The 17,368-nt window shown below is 41.7% G+C and overlaps 1 protein-coding gene across 1 annotated transcript; it reads right to left on the bottom strand.

Moving 5' to 3' along the window:
• Positions 1 to 10,277: 10,277 nt before the first annotated feature.
• LOC131153694 (uncharacterized) lies at positions 10,278 to 11,717 on the bottom strand. Its single transcript, XM_058106142.1, has one exon. It carries the CDS (start codon positions 11,715 to 11,717, stop codon positions 10,278 to 10,280), a length of 1,440 nt encoding a protein of 479 aa, XP_057962125.1.
• Positions 11,718 to 17,368: the final 5,651 nt, after the last annotated feature.

The following is a 17,368-nucleotide window of genomic DNA, read 5'->3' as shown; positions in this document are numbered from 1 at the left end:
AGGGGTAGAATCAGCCTGCATTACCAGAGTCGAGCTCGGGAGTACGGTTACGCAAGGGAAAGGTATTAGCACCCCCTACATGCCCATTCTTACGAACAATACCAGATTAAAAAAGAAATGTCCCAAAATAAATGTAATAAGTCTTTAAAGATTACTCCCTTTCAAAAATCAAAAGAATGAAAATACTATATAGGTATTCTCTCATAACTGGGGCAATCTAGTACTTCGAAGAGTCAATGTTTTTCTTTGCAATCATCGGGAAGAAAAATTGAAGATAGGATACAAAATACGCTCCCGGGGGTTTTGAAATCTATAGGTTTTTTTTTTTTTAGTATCAAAAATAATATTTCGGGAGGTTTTTGAAATTTGTTCGGGATTGGAATAATTTTTGTGCTTAAAAAGATATTTTTGTGATTTTTCCTAAGTGTGAAAATGATTTTTGTGATTTTTCCCGAACTTTCAAAATAACACAAATAAAATCAGTTGAAATCAAAATGTGAAAATATTTTTGGAATTTCTGAAAATTTTGTGATTTTTGTGAATTTTCTGGATATAATAATAATATACAAGTGAAATGGAGAAAACCAGGGTGAACCGATCCGGGAATGGTGAACTAGTCAAATGTTGACCAGTTTGGGGGAAAACCAGTTTAAGGTCTTGGTCGAGACCATTGATTTTTCAGGGTTTTTCAATGTTCTTCCGAATACAACAGAATTCTAGACAACAATCATGAAAGTCATAGTTTTAAAGATATGACTTTAGAATGTATTTTTGAAAATTTTGAATGTAAGGAAACAGATCTAACCTTTGTCAAACATGTTGGAAACTTTCTTGGATTTTCTTCAAAAAATTTCAAATGTAAATAAGTTTCAAAGCCTTAAAAATTTTGAATCTTCTTTGAAAATTTTTCTGAATTTTTTTGTCTTTTATGATTTTTTTTTTTTTGTTTTTTATGGGTCAAAAAGAAGCTATTTAAAATAAAAAAACAAAAAATCAATTAAAATCAAATAAACTAGCAGAGGCCGGTTCGGAAAGGGGGCGGAGATGTAACATAGGAAGAGAAAGTTCGTTGGTTTTACCTATCATTTTTTTCTCCTCTGGTCTTCCTCTTTTGTCTGTGAATCTGTAGGGGTTAGTCTACAACGCCTTCTCGAGGGTTGTTCTTGAGCTCTGACTCGAGGCACTACGGAGTACCTTCTTCAGATGGGGTGACCCGGCAACGGTAGGAAAAGGGATCAGCCGACTGCTTGATCTTCTTTCATTTTCCTCTGCTCCGGTTTTCTCTTCTTCTTGGTGAGTTTACTAGGGCCGCTCTACAGCATCTTCCCGAGAGTTGTTCTTGAGCTCTGATTCGAGACACTATGGGGTGCCTTCTTCAAATGGGGTGACTCAGCACCGATAGGAAACGGGATCAGTCGACCTTTTGATCTTCACTCAAAAAAAAAAAAAAAAACTAGCTTCAAAAACTTATAATAGAAAACTTCAATATTTGAAGTCTTCTCCTTACCACCACCAAGAACACTCTCCTTTTAGTGCTTGGAATGAGAGGGCTATTTATAGGCTTAGCTTGGGGCAAGCATGGGAAAGAAGACGTAAGGGAGTCATGATGGGGGGAACCAAGTGTGGGGGGAAGAATGATGAAGGGAAATTAGCATGGGAAGAATGATAAAAGGAGATAACATGACATGTAGTGAGTGATGATGGGGGGAACAAAGTATGAGATGAAGAATGATGAAGGGAATATAGCATGGGAAGAATGATAAAGGGAGGAAACATGACATGTGGTGAGTGATGATGGAGGGAACAAAGTATGGGATGAAGAATGACGAAGGGAATATAGCATAGGAAGATTGATAAATGGAGGAAACATGACATATGGTGAGTGATGATGGGGGGAACAAAGTATGGGATGAAGAATTATGAAGGGAATATAGCATGGGAAGAATGATAAAGGGAGGAAACATGACATGTGGTGAGTAATGATCGGGGGGAACAAAGTATGGGATGAAGAATTATGAAGGGAATATAGCATGGGAAGAATGATAAAGGGAAGAAACATGACATGTGGTGAGGCGATGATAGGGGAACAAAGTATGGGATGAAGAATTATGAAAGGAATATAGCATGGGAAGAATGATAGAAGGAATAAACATGACATGTGGTGAGTGATGATGGGGGAACAAAGTATGCTTGCATTTGACAAATTAAAATAAATAATAATAATAATAATAATAATAATAATAATATAAGGGTCCTAGAAGCTGTGCGGAGCCCCTCGGAGATGTGTGGGGCCCACGCGCCATGTGGGGTCCACAAGTCGTTTGAGGGTTAGAGGAACCTGAGCTAAAAAGGCACCGGATATGTGGATTCGAGCTAGCGTACCAGAGGGGATAACGTGCACTGGACATAGGAATCCGAGCTAGCGTACCAGGAGAAGTGGGACCCATAAACCGTGTGGGGCCCACAAGCAATGTTGGGTCCACAAGCCGTTTGAGGGTTACAGGAACCCGAGCTAGCAAGGCACCGGATATGTGCATCTGTGCTAGCGTTCCAGAGGGGGTAACGTGCACCGGATGTAGGAATTCAAGCTAGCGTACCGGGAGAAGTGGGGCCCACAAATCGTGTGGGGCCCACAAGCAATGTGGGGTCCACGAGCCATTTAAAGGTTATAAGAACCCGAGCCAGCAGGCACAAGCATGCCAAAGGAGGTAACGTGCATCGGATGTAGGAATCCGAGCTAGTGTACCAGAGCGGGTAACGTGCACTAGATGTAGGAACTCGAGTTAGCGTACCAAAGGGAGGGTAACGTGCACTAGATGTAGGAATCCGAGCTAGCGTACCAAGAGAAGTGGGGCCCACAAATCGTGTGGGGCCCAATGGAGATATGTGGAGCCCACAAGCAATGTGGGGTCCATAAGACGTTTGAGGGTTATAGGAACCCGAGCTAGCAAGGTACCGGATATGTGGATCCGAGCTAGCCTACCAAAGGGGGTAACATGCACCGGATGTAGGAATCCGAGCTAGCGTACCGGGAGAAGTGGGGCCCATAAATCGTGTGTGGCCCAATTTAGATATGTGGGGCCCACAAACAATATGGCGTCCACGAGCCATTTAAGGGTTATAGGAACCCGAGTCAGCAGGGGCAAGCATGCCAAAGGAGGTAACGTGCATCGAATGTAGGAATTCGAACTAGCGTACTAGAGCGGGTAACGTGTACCGGATGTAGGAACCCTAGCTAGCGTACCAAAGGGGGGTAACGTACACTAGATGTAGGAATCCAAGCTAGCAACCAGAAGAAGTGGGGCCCAAAAACCATGTGGGGCCTAATTGAGATATGTGGGGCCCACAAGCAATGTGGGGTCCACGAGCCATTTAAGGGTTATAGGAACCCGAGCCAACAGGCACAAGCATGCCAAAGGAGGTAACGTGCATCGGATGTAGGAATCCGAGCTAGCGTACCAAAGGGGGTAACGTGCATCGGATGTAGGAATCCGAGCTAGTGTACTAGAGCGGGTAACGTGCACCGGATGTAGGAACCCTAGCTAGCGTACCAAAAGGGGGTAACGTGCACTAGATGTAGGAATCCAAGCTTGCATACCAGGAGAAGTGGGGCCCAAAAACCATGTGGGGCCCAATTGAGATATGTGGGGCCCACAAGCAATGTGGGGTCCACGAGCCATTTAAGGGTTATAGGAACCCGAGCCAACAGGCACAAGCATGCGAAAGGAGGTAACGTGCATCGGATGTAGGAATTCGAGTTAGCGTACCAGAGCAAGTAACGTGCACCGGATGTAGGAACCCGAGCTAGCGTTCCAAAGGGGGGTAACGTGCACCAGATGTAGGAATCCGAGCTAGCGTACCAGGAGAAGTGAGGCCCACAAACCATGTGGGGCCCAATTGAGATATGTGCGGCCCACAAGCAATGTGGGGTCCACGAGCCATTTAAGAGTTATAGGAACCTGAGCCAACAGGTACAAGCATGCTAAAGGAGGTAACGTGCATCGGATGTAGGAATCCGAGTTAGCGTACCAGAGCGGGTAACGTGCATCGGATGTAGGAATCCGATCTAGCGTATTAGATGGGGTAACATGCATTGGATGTAGGAATCCGTGCTAGCGTGCAAGGAGATGTGGGGCCCACAACACATGTGGGGCCCAATGGAGATATGTGGGACCCACAAGCCATGTGGGACCTACAAAGATGTGTGGGGTCCACAACCGTGTGGGAAGGTTTTGACATGAGGTCTCCTCGGAAAGGCCTGGTTAAAATTGGGGTGTCTACAGCTGCCCCTCGTTATAGGTCTTGTTGCTTTGGAGTAACAATAGGAACTCTCCTATGTTATCTATAGCAATAGGCTTACAAAGTTAAAAGACACCTATTTTAGCCAGGTCATACAACTGATCACGTGTCGTCTTTTGAGTAAGGTTATGTGCCGATCAGAAAAAGGGAAGATGGAGGGTGACCCAGATCGAAGACGTGGCATGATCTGGTCCGTCCTAGGAAAACATAAATCGTGCGGTTAAGGAGAGGTACCACGTGTTAGTGATTGGGTAGCTGGTGTATATGGTGTGGATCGATGACGTGGCTCAATCCAAGAGGTCCTTGGAAAACACAAATCGTGCGGTTGAGGAGGGGTGTCATGTGTCAGTGACTGAGTGGCTGGTGTATGTGGATGTGGATCGATGACGTGGCTCAGTCCAAGCCATCCTTGGAAAACACAAATCGTGCAGTTGAGGACAGGTGCACATGTCAGTGACTGAATGGCTGGTGTATGCGGGTGTGGATCGATGATGTGGCTCAATCCAAGCCGTCCTTGGAAAACACAGATCGTGTGGTTGAGGAGAGGTGCCACGTGTGAGTGACTGAGTGGCTAGTCAAATGTGACCCGGATCAAGGAGTGGCACAATCCTAGCCATCCTTGGAAAACACAAATCGTATGGTGATCAGGGTGGCCACGCAGACTTTTTGTGTGTGGGGGAGAATGAGCCACGTGTTGATGATTGAGTGGCTAGTCAAATGTGACCTGGATCAAGGCGTGGCACAATCCTAACCATCTGCGTGGCCACCCTGATCGTGCGGTGATTAGGGTGGCCACGTAGACTCTTTGATCGAACGGACGATGGATTGCCACGTGGTTGAATCTTGTGGCTCCGGGGCTTTAGATATTTAACCCTAATTTTTTGTTCTGTTTATTTCCCTGCATTTCATTCCCTCCAACGCCCTCTCTTTCTATTTTCTCTCTTCTCTCTTCTTTCACCCTCTCTGTTCTTCTCTTTTAGTCTCTGTGCTCTGCTCTTATTTGCTGCAAACCTGAAACCCTAGCCCCTCTGTAATTTCTTTCCCACTCTCGCTTACCTCCAAACTCTCTTTCTCTCTCTATACCGTTCTTCAGAGACCTTAGATCTTGGCAAACTTAAGATCCTAAACATCTTTAGAGGTGATCCAGCTTCGATCGGCCTCCTATCCTGTCTTCGCAGTCAGATCTGGAGAGATCTGATGAAGCCCAGACAAATGATGATCACCGGGAGTGCCTCGGTAGGGAAGATCTGCACAGATGCAAAGGGAGTTCTTTCGAACTCCCAAAGGAGATAAGCTCTTTCTTTCTTCCCTTTATATATATATCTTCAATTTTGTGTATGCTCGATTGCTTGTTGTTATTTGCATAGAAATTTAGGGCTTGAGGCATTTATGGTTTCTGGTTTAGAAGTTAGGGTTAGGGTTTCAAACGTTAGAGTTTCAGTTGGGGTGGTGAGGTCGAGGGTGAGTCAACTCATCTTCGGATCGAGTGAGTTGAGTGAATTTGAGGGATCATGAGCGAGCCACATGGGCTTTATCACGTGTTTAGGTCACGTGTGGTCTTTGAGACGGGCTTGAGTGAATTGGGTTTGAGTTTGCTTTCAAAAAATGGGCTTTGATTGAATTTTAAAATGGGCCGACCCAATTCAGAAAGAAACAGGGCCCAAGTCATTTTTAAAATAGGCCGGCCCACTTTTCCTTTTAAAAAAATAAAGCCCGTGTCTATTTAAATGGTTGGGCTTGGATTGAGTTTTAAAATCAGGTCGACCCAATTCAGAAAGAAACAGGGCCCAAGTCATTTTTAAAATAGGCCGGCCCACTTTTCCTTTTTTTTTAAAAAAATAAAGCCCATGTCTATTTAAATGGTTGGGTTTGGATTGAGTTTTAAACCCGAGCCGGCCCAATTCAGAAAGAAATAGGGCCCAAGTCATTTTTAAAACAGGCCGACCCACTTTCCCTTTAAAAAAATAAAGCCCGGGTCTATTTAGATGGTTGGTCTTGGATTGAGTTTTAAAACCGGGCCGGCCCAATTCAGAAAGAAACAGAGCCCAAGTCATTTTTAAAACAAGCCAACCCACTTTCCCTTTAAAAAAAAAAAGTCCGGGATAATTTAAATAGTTGGGCTTTGTGCAAAACAAATTGGCCTTAGGTTCTTTTAAAAACAGGCCCCGAGAATAAATGTGCAGCCCTCTTTTTTTTTTTTTTCTTTTTCCTTGGGTTTAGATATTATGACTGCTACACGTCTCTCAAAATCTGTATCGGGATTTTTTTTTTCGCCACCTTGTGAACGTAATCCTCCACTAAGGGGACTTCACAACTCCCATAACTTACTTTGCTCACAATCCTTGGGGGCTTCTCGATGCACGTCGCCTCTCTCGTCATCTTGTCAGACACACACTTAGCATGACAATCCTTTTTTATTCTATTTAAGCGGACTTCCTCTCACACTTAAACACCACAGGCAAACTCCAAGCGTGACTATAACCTATCTTTGGCCATCCTCTGTTACGAGAAACCGCACCTTGACTATCTCCAATCTTTCAAAACTCTGAACTGTTTCTCATGGCAGGGGCCTCATCTTCTAAGCAGGTTCCTGATTTGAATGTGGCACCCGAGGTGCCATCCTGTTCAACTATTCTCAGTTCCTTCCAGCTCTCTCCTCAGTTCCAAAAAGACATGTTGAGGAATGAGGTAGTACTGGCCACGATGTCCGATGTAGGCATAGTCAATCAGGCACTCTATCATAGTGCCCAGGCAATGTCTTCGACATCTCACCTTGTCCATCGCTTGCAGAGACAGAACGAGACTGTGACCCTCCTCAGGAATGAAACCTACGCCTTACGGATGAAATACCAAGAGGAACAGCGGAAAACGAGAAACTTAATTCAAGAAAATATGATGTTAAAATGGGAAATCGATGATTTGAGAAAAATGGTGGCAGTTTACTCCAACGACCTTAGGCCTAGAATAGCTAAGTTAGAGAAAAGACGGGAGGACATCCAGCGAGAGCAAAATGGCTCAAAACCATGGCGCATGGAAAAGGTCAGACTCCTCGTTCCTCAGCCTGAAATGAAAATCCATGTGTACGTGACCTAGAAAAGGTCAGACTTTTTTTTTTTTTTTTTTAAATTGGGTTTTGGGAGAGTTTGGTTGTAATCTCCTAGGACCGTGACTATAACCACGGTATTCTTCCGCCATAAGTGAGGGAAATTAATAAAATTTGGGTGTTTTCTCGTTGTTTTTTTTTTCTTTTTTACTGAGGATAATAGTATTGCTGGCACACCGAACTGGGTTATAATATCCTCTGAATGGCTTGTTATGAATGTAAAAATTTGGGCCATGGGGGTACAATGACCAAACCCCTGCGATGGTTGGCTATGGATGCGACAGGATTAATCAAAAATTTATTCAACCAGGCAAGTATGAATGAATGGTGCTCTACTGTTATATGCATGCATGTTACTAAATTATGATGCTTGAATGCAGGGGCATGTTGTTATATATACATGATGCCCGTTACATGATATGTCTGTATGCTGCTACCTATAATGGGAATGCCTTTCACTAAATGCATGAAATGCATGAGGATACGTGAAGTGCATGCATGAAATGTATGAGGATGCATGACCTTTCTTCTCGATCCCGGATCTTGGCCACACTTCTAAGTTCTAGTCTGGCACGACGGTACCCGACTTCACCTTAATGGAACTCAACAACTGCCCCGGTTTCATTCATAGACTATTAGTCTTTACTGCGTTTTGAATTCCAAAAGGGTCTCAAAATCTGTCCCAGTGCTTTTCTTGTCACGGCTCTGACCATTTTCAAATTGCTACAGGCACTCAAAATCTGCCCCAGTGTCTGACTGTCGGTACTTTCCAGAAGATACTCAACATTTGCTATAGTGTCTCTCTATCTGTACTTTCTTCAAAATTCGAAAGATGCTCAATTTCTGCCCTAGTGTCTGACTGTCGGTACTTTCCATGATCTTCAAAGCTCAGGGATTGTTCAAGATCTATCCCGGTAGTTGATCACTAACGCTTCTAGTGATTCCCAAAACTTGAAGGAGTACTTCGAATCTGACCCAGTATTCCTTCATTACTGATGTTTGACATGTTTCAAGCTCCCCATTGGTGCCTGAACACCCTCCTGGTGTATTGGGTTCCTGATTTTTGACTTCAGTAAATGGGGAATTCCTAACAATAAGAATAATCATGCATTTATGTCATTAATGCGCTGAATCAAGACGTCAAACTGTGCGAAATAGTTGTTCTGTTGCATTCAAAATTTATTCAGGAAAAAGATAAGTTTTACAACAACATTTCCTATTCTTAAAGGTATCGACATTAATTTGTGAAAACTAAAGTCTCTTGTTCTTGCGATAACTGTCCCAGCTTCAACTAGAAGGAGGCTGACCCTTTTGGTATTCTAAGGTTGAATAGTGCCCTTAGGTCCATTGTTTGCTCAAGGCTTATCTTGGTGCTTTGCTTCACGTTTTGATCTCTGGATGGTCTTTAAGACTCGGGACGAAACGTAGGCTCGGGAATTTAGGTTTTTAGAAGAATAAGGAAACCAAGGCTCAAAACCCATCCCTTGGCAATAAATCATGTCCCAGTTTGGGGTGAGACATTTTTGCAAGAGTTTGACCGAACTCGTCCTTTTGAACAAGCTACCTACGTACCTTTTCAGGATCAAGTCATTACGTAGTTCAGACTTAATATTGAGTTTGAAAAATCATTTGAGGCAACAACATGTGCCAATCTAGTTAGGTCTTTTCATTCAGGTTGTAATGTAGGTTGTGGGTATTGGTTAAAGAAGAAAGGGTGAATGAGGCTCGAACTTATAAATTTTACCAAAGAGTGAATTGGCCAAAGATCACAAACGATGCATATCTCCTGCCTTTCCTGTGCTTTGATTTTCCCCTCGTTCTTTTGCATCATTTTCCATTTTTTTACGGGGAATCGTGCCTCCATTTATTTATTTAGGCTTCTTTCGAGATCGGTCTTTCCAAATTTGCCCCAATGTGGGGTGTGATCCTTTGGCGGGTTTAAATGAAAGATTAAACATTTTTAGGCACAATAGAGGGTATCAAGGGGTGTTTTCTTTCTCTAACTTTTGGGTAGCAGAAAAATGGCCTGCTGTCATTTTGGCATTGCATTATTACCTCGCATGATTTGTTTGACCTTTGAAAATCCCAACCCGGTTTAAATTTTGGGAAATGACTTTTTCAAAGAAGATGGTTTCGATTTTAAAGCTCAAAAAGGTTTATCAAGTGATTAAAAACATTGGGTTCTTTAAAGGAACTGTTGGTCCAAAAATAGCCATTCGTCATTTAATCAAAACAATGAGCAAAGAGGGAACACATGAAATAACACTATGATCCTTTCATTAATTTCTTTTGGAGATGTATACAACCATCAGGCATAATATTTCTTTACAGCATCAGAGTTAATAGGGTGCAATAGGTCGGTTCTGTCCATATTTGCTAACAGAAGGGCGCCTCCTGAGAATGCCTTCCTTACCACATAAGGCCCTTTATAGTTTGGTGTCCACTTGTCACGAGGGTTCGTATGAATCGATAAAATCTTTTTCAGTACTAGGTCCCCCTCCTGAAACTGTCGGGGCTGCACTTTTCGGTTAAATGCTCTCATCATCCTTCTTTGGTACAATTGTCCATTTGCCATGGCGGCCATCCTTTTCTCCTCGATCAAGTTTAACTGGTCATACCAAGATTGTACCCACTTGACCTCAGCCAACTCTACTTCTTTCAGAACTCTTAGAGATGGGATCTCAACTTCTACAGGGACCACTGCCTCCATTCCGTACACCAAAAAGAAGGGAGTAGCACCCGTGGAGGTTCTGGCCGTAGTCCTGTAAGCCATCAGGGCGAAGGGAAGCTTGTCATGCCAATCTCTGTAAGTTTTTGTCATCTTCTCCAAAATGTTCTTAATGTTTTTGTTGGCTGCTTCCACCGCCCCATTCATCTATGGTCTATACGGCGCTGAATTGTGATGCTTGACCTTGAACTGATTGCATAGTTTGGTCATTACTGCGTTGTTCAGGTTCTTGGCATTATCTGTGATTATTCTTTCAAGGATTTCATACTGGCAGATCAACTCTTTTTTGACGAAACGACTTACCACATTCTGTGTGACACTGGAGTACAAGGCAGCTTCTACCCATTTAGTGAAATAATCGATTGCCACAAAGATGAAACGGTGTCCGTTACTGGCTTTTGGGCTTATTGGCCCGATCACATCCATGCCCCAGGCTGAAAAGGGCCAAGGTGCGGAGAGAACATGAAGTGGGGCTAGTGGGACTTGGATCCGATCACCATAAATTTCGCACTTATGGAACTTTCGGGCGTAGTCAATGCAATCTCTCTCCATGGTCATCCAATAATACCCGCTCCTAAGTATTTTTCGTGCCAATGAGTGGCCTCCAGCATGGGTACCGCAGACTCCCTCGTGAACCTCACGCATGACTTGTCGGGCCTCCTGTGCCTCTACACACCGTAGGAGGGTCATGTCATGATTTCTTTTGTACAAAACTTCACCATCTAAGAAGAAACCCATGGCCAACCTTCTGATAGTCCTCTGATCATTACTGGCTGCCCCTTCGGGATACTCATTTTTCTGGATGTAGGTTTTGATATCATAAATCCACGGTTTCCCGTCGGCCTCCTCTATCACTGTGCAGTGGGCAGGTTCGGGTTGTACTCTGATTTGAATAGTTTCGATCTTCACCCCTTCTTCTACCTTGAATAATGTTGCCAGTGTGGCTAGCACATTAGACATTACATCGTTTTCTCTTGGCGTGTGAGAGAAACTGATACTGTCAAACCCTTCTATCATCTTTTGAATGTACTCTCGATACGGTACCAACTTGGAATCCTGAGTTTCCCATTCTCCGGTTAGCTGGTGGATGACCAAAGCCGAGTCTCCTTTTACTGTTAGTCGCTTAACACCCCGATCCAAAGCTATCTGCAGACCCAATATACATGCCTCATATTCGGCTATGTTGTTAGTACAAGGGAAGATGAGCTTAGCTACCACCGGATAATGTTTCCCATTTGGTGATATGAGCACCGCACCTATCCCATGTCCCCAAACATTGATTGCCCTATCGAACAACATCCTCCATTCGGTGTTTTTTAGTCCGAATGGCATGACTTTATAGTAGAAAGTCCCACATAATGTGATGAAATTCATTTTTTCCTTGTCCTCAGGTGCCATCCTGATTTGGTTGTATCCCGAGAATCCGTCCATGAATGAAAATAAAGCATGCCCCATGGTATTGTCCACTAGAACATCAATGTGCAGGAGAGGGAAGTTGTCCTTAGGGCTTGCTTTATTTAGATCCCGGTAGTCGACACAAACTCGTACTTTACCGTTCTTCTTGATTATGGGGACAACGTTGGCCATCCATTCAGGGTACTGGGCTACCTCCAAGAATCCTACCTTAAGCTATTTCTGTACCTCCTCCTTTATCTTGAGTAACATCTCCAGCTGCATTCTCCTCAGTTTCTGCTTTACTGGCTTTGAATCCGGGTGAAGTGGGATCTTGTGGGTTACTAAATTTGTGTCTAAACATGGCATGTCTTGGTACGAGCAGGAAAACACATCCCGGTATTCTCTTAGTAATTCAATCATTTTGTCCTTTTCTCCACCCTTTAGTAGTGCTCTGATCTTCACCTGCTTGGGTTCTTCCTTGGTTCCAAGATTGATCACGACAGTGGGATCGCACTAGTCAAGGTTGGTTTTTCATCGGACTTTAACATTTTTTCCATTTCAGGGGACAAGTTTATTTCTTGATCTTCAATTTCGGTTTCATGGATTAGATTTTCAAAGTTAATGTCAATTACTTGGCGAGGGATTCTGGTGTTGTTATTTTCTTTATTCCTACATGAAATTAACAAACAAATTTTGACAGTTGATTTCCAAAATGCGCATAAATGACAAGGAATGCATGATTCATTTTCATTAAGGAGCTTCCCCGATTTTTCAGCAGCCGGGGGAATACAAAAGGAAAACAGAATTAAACAAATTCTGAAAAAAAAAGATCATTACATGATGATATCTGGTAAATCAAAAGAGCTCCAGTTCTGAAGTTGTACTCCAGGTTGGAAATGACGGATCCATTTTGTAGAAGTGCTTGAGGGGACTTCAGCATCCAATACTGATATACTTAATTGCCGCAATTCTGCATCCAAGTGGGATTGACTGCCTTTTACGAAGGTCTGGCTGATGGACGGGACGTGCAGTCCTTCCTTGGAGCTTGTTTCACCGGTGATTCTTTCCATCCTCCGCATCTTCTTCTCTTCAGCTTTCTTCCTCTGGTCTGCCGCCATAGGTATGTGGCCAAGGCCATATTTGTCTTTCACTTCCTTAAGCATTAACGGCTTTCGGATCCCCTAGAGGTATTTTTCGAGCCCTTTTTCTGGATGGTACCCCTGTCTGATCATTTTGGATGTCGTCATATGCACTGCGGCAGAGATCTGAGGGTGTGGGATTGGAGATCCTTCTGTTATAGTTGTGACATTTACGATCTCGAAGGCTCAGAACGAGTCCTCCAATGCCTCTTCCGCGACTTCCACATAAGGGGTGGAAGTGGGTTTGGTTACCATCAAGTCCATTTCCCCGTATACGCAAACCAATTTCCCATCCACTACAAATTTGACCCATTGGTGCAAAGAAGACGGATCTGCCCCGGTGTTATGTATCCACAGCCTCCCCAATAAGCAGCTATAAGACAGGGTTATGGCCATGACTTGGAATGTAATGTCGAAGGTGACCGGTCCAATTTGCACAGAAATTTCAATAGATCCCACCGATTCCCTGCGGGTGCCGTCGAAAGCCCGCACAGTCAAATTGTTCTACCTTATGTAGGATGGGTCAACAGGCAGTTTTTGTAGGGTCGTCATGGGTGTCGCGACATCCCGGGAGCGCGTGTGCCCCAGGTGGCGAAATAAAAATCGATTTTAATTTTCAAGGAAATATCATGGAATGTCAGAGTCGCCACTAACCTTTTAGTGTGGTTAGAACACATGATTACTACCCCGTTAGGGGTAGAATGGGTTTATGTTACCAGAGTTAGGCTCGGGAGTTCGGTTACACGAGGGGAAGGTACAAGCACCCACTACGCGCCCGTTCTTACAAACGGTACCGAATTAATTTGAAATTATCCCTAAGTTAATCTAATAAGTTTTTAAATTACTCCTTTTTATGAATTTATAAATTTAAATAAATAAATATAATATAATATATATAAACATATATTCCCTCAGAGCTTAAAGTACGTGATGCCCGAAGGCTCATACCCCCGCAATAAAATCATAGGGATTAAAAATCAATAAAATATCTAAGAAAATACGCTCCCAAATTTTGAAATTGTATATAAAATTTTTATAGGAAAATACTAGTATGAGAGGTTTTATTATATATTGATAAGATAATAAGTTAAAATATTAAATTATCACAATGCATATAAAAATAGTAATGATAATAAGCATATCTGTTAAAATATTACAACTTTCAAAATAGGCAATAAAATACCATATGTATATATATATATTAAAATACTCAAGATACTATACAAGGTAATAGCATCTATATAAAAAAAAATGCCTTAATAAGTGAAGCTAAATAATAATTATACCATAATATTATATACAATATCATACTAAATATAATAGCAAAATATATACCAAAACACTGAACTTACCATATTGATTGATACCTCTATATGTAAACATGATAAAATATTAGAATACGAATACTAAATATCAGAAAATATTAATATGAGTATCGATAACACATACAATAAAGAAAACCCTTAGTAATTAAAATTGAACATACATCAACGATGAAAACCCTAAATAACCCTAAACATATGAATTAAGTACATAATTACAATAACTATTTTAGCTACGTATTAAACATGCAATAATAATATTAACAATCCAACGAATAAAATGAAATTAAACTTTAAATATCTAGACAAATTACAACTATAAAAATTCCGCAACAAAGACAATTAACTTATATAAATAATACAACCAAAATTTACCATGAATACTAAATATTAAACTAACTATAAAAATAAAAACCTAAATACCTGCATATACAAGGAAAAAAACCAGATATTAGATGTTAGAACAAATAAAAAAAAAATCAACAAAGAAAAAAAAAAAAAAAAGGCACGTGAATGTGTGTGTGTGTGTGCGTGCGTGCGTGTGTTTCTGTGTTTGGGTGTTGCAGTGTGTGCTGTGTGTGTGTGTTTTTGTGTGTGCTGTGTGTGTGTATTTTGTGTGTGCTCTGTGTGTGTGTTTTTTGTGTGTGCAGTGTGTGCTGTGTGTGTATTTTGTGTGTGCAGTGTGTGTGTATTTTGTGTGTGCAGTGTGTGTTTTTGTGTGTGCTGTTTTTTTGTGTGTGCTGTGTGTGCAGTGGGTGCTGTGTGTGCTGTGTGTGTGTGTGTTTTTGTGTGTGCTGTGTGTGTGTGTTTTATGTGTGCTATGTGTGTGTATTTTGTGCGTGTGCAGTGTGTGTGTGTATATACAGCAGAGGGGCAGGGAGCTTACTAGGACAGTGACGAGGGTGGCGGCGGGAGCTGGGCTGATGAAGGCTGGTGGCGCTACTAGAGTGGTCGCCGGAGAGAGTTGCAGAGGCTGCGGGGTAGTGCTCGGGTCTGGACACGATTCTGTGAGGGAGTGATGACGGCGGTGGCTGGCTGGGTTGCTGTCTGTCGGGTGTGTTGCTCTGCTGGGGCTGTACCACCGGGAGGCCGGAAGAGATGGGCGGCGACGGCGAGTGGGGGTCAATGGCGACGGCGTCAACGGAGGGGACTGAATCCAGATGGTTGGAGCAAGGAGGAGTGTTTGGCAATGGTGCTGCGGTGTAGGTGGCTAGGAGATGGAGAGATGATGGAAGAACTAGAAACAGGGAGGTTGTGCGTGAGGTTGTGTCTCCGGGAAGAAGAAGAAGAAGAAGAAGAAGAAGAAGGAGAATAGAAAAAATCTTTTTTTTTTTTTTTGGTTTCCCTGTGCGCTGCTCGTGTGTGCGCCCCCCCCCCCCCCCCTCTTGGCTCCATGCCTCATTGCCCTTATATAAAAAAAAATTGAAAACCCTAAAACAAAACTTCCCTTTTTTGAATTTATTTTTATTTTTCTTTTTTTTTTATGCTTTTATTCTTATGGTAATAATGAAAATGGAAATAGTAATAATAGTTATTATTATAGTAATAATATAAGGATAATAAGGTAATAATAATAATAATAATAATAATAATAATAATAATAATAATAATACTAATAGTAAATAATAATAAATAATTATAGTAAAAAATAAAAATGAAGATACTATCGATAAAATAATAATAATAATAATATTAATAAAAATAAAGTAATAATACTAATATTAAAAGTAATAAATAATAATAATAATAATAATGATGACATCACCAAAAATAATAAAAATAATAATAGCCAAAATAAGATACTAATGCTAATAATAATAAAAATAAAATAATAATAATTATAATATATCAAAAACAATAAAATAAATGAAAAATAAAAATAATTATAGTAAAGTAAAAATAAAATAAAAATAATAAAAGTACTAGTAATAATAATAAAAATGAAAAATAATAATAATAATGATAATAAAAATACTAGAAAAATAATAGTAAAGTACTAATAATATAGGAAAATAAGAATAATAATAATAATAATAATAATAATAATAATAATAATAATAATAATAATAATAATGATAATAAGGTAATAATAATAATAATGAAAATAATAAGAGGGGACCCCGTGTTCTATTTGGTTAAGGCAAAAATAGGGTGTCTACAATGGGCATGACATTCAAAGATGATCCATTATCAATCAACACTCGTGCAATTATGTGATCTCGGCATTTAGCGGAAATGTGCAACGCCTGATTATGCCCCTGTCCTTCCACGGGGATCTCCTTATCAGCGAATGTAATGTAGTTGGTAGTCGTAAGACCACCAATCATGTGGTTAAAATTATCGATGCTGATGTCTTGGGGAATATAGGCTTGATTAAGAGCCTTTAATAGAGCTTCCCGATGGGCTTCCGAGCTCAACAACAGCAACAAGATAGAGATATGTACTGACATCTTCTTCAGTTGGTCAATGATGTTGTATTCACTGTGTTTAATTATTTTCAAGAATTCCTCGGCTTCCTGAGATTGAACCAGCTTCTTCAGGTTCCTATTCTGTTCTTGGCTAGGTTGCACTTTCTCCAAGACCTCCGGCGTATAAACCCTTCCACTTCTGGTTATCCCTCTTGCTTCAGCAACACTGCTAGTTTCTCCTTCGATGCGTACTTCACAATTGTACCTCCACGGCACTGCCTGGTCACTACGGTATGCGAAAGGGCAAGGGGCTGAGATCACTACCCAAACTGGGGCCTCTGGGACTTGTGGGGTTTTTCTCATGATGGGGATAAATGGTCTATTGGTGAATTGGGGATGGTTAGATTCCCCTATGACCGAAACTTCATTCGTTTTCTGAATGCGGCTAACTTCCACTTGTTTGCTGTCAATCAAGCTACTTAGAAAAATATGGAAAGTCTCACATTGTTGTACTGATCCTTTCATAGTATTTTGGCATGCACATGGGGCGCCTTTAGGGAAAATAGCCTTTAGTCCTGCTAGGCCTGTCGTTGTTAGTTCACTATACACCCAGTCTAGCGTCATTTGTTCCCATCTTCTTTCTGATTTTTCCCCATCTTGTTCTTCGATCATTCCAACATTGTCCCTTCCATGGTCAGCCAAAGGATTTTCTTGAATACCAACTGGCTTCCCATCGAATGACAACCAACCAGCATCCCTTAGATCTTGCACCTTGTGTTTGAAGGCCCAACACTGGTCAATAGGGTGCCCTCGAGAATTGGCATGGTATGCGCATCGGACCTCGAGATTATACCAGTGCGGGGGAGGATTGGTGAGAGGAATCCCGGGGGTGGTAGATATCATCATTTGTTCTAGAAGTTAGGGGAATAAGTCTGCGTACAACATGGGAATCGGTTCCACTCTCCGAAAACTCT

Source organism: Malania oleifera, chromosome 4, assembly GCF_029873635.1.
Source record: "Malania oleifera isolate guangnan ecotype guangnan chromosome 4, ASM2987363v1, whole genome shotgun sequence".
NCBI lineage: Eukaryota > Viridiplantae > Streptophyta > Magnoliopsida > Santalales > Ximeniaceae > Malania > Malania oleifera.
The sequence above is the reverse complement of the archived record's forward strand: the minus strand, read 5'-3'. Positions and strand labels throughout refer to the sequence as shown.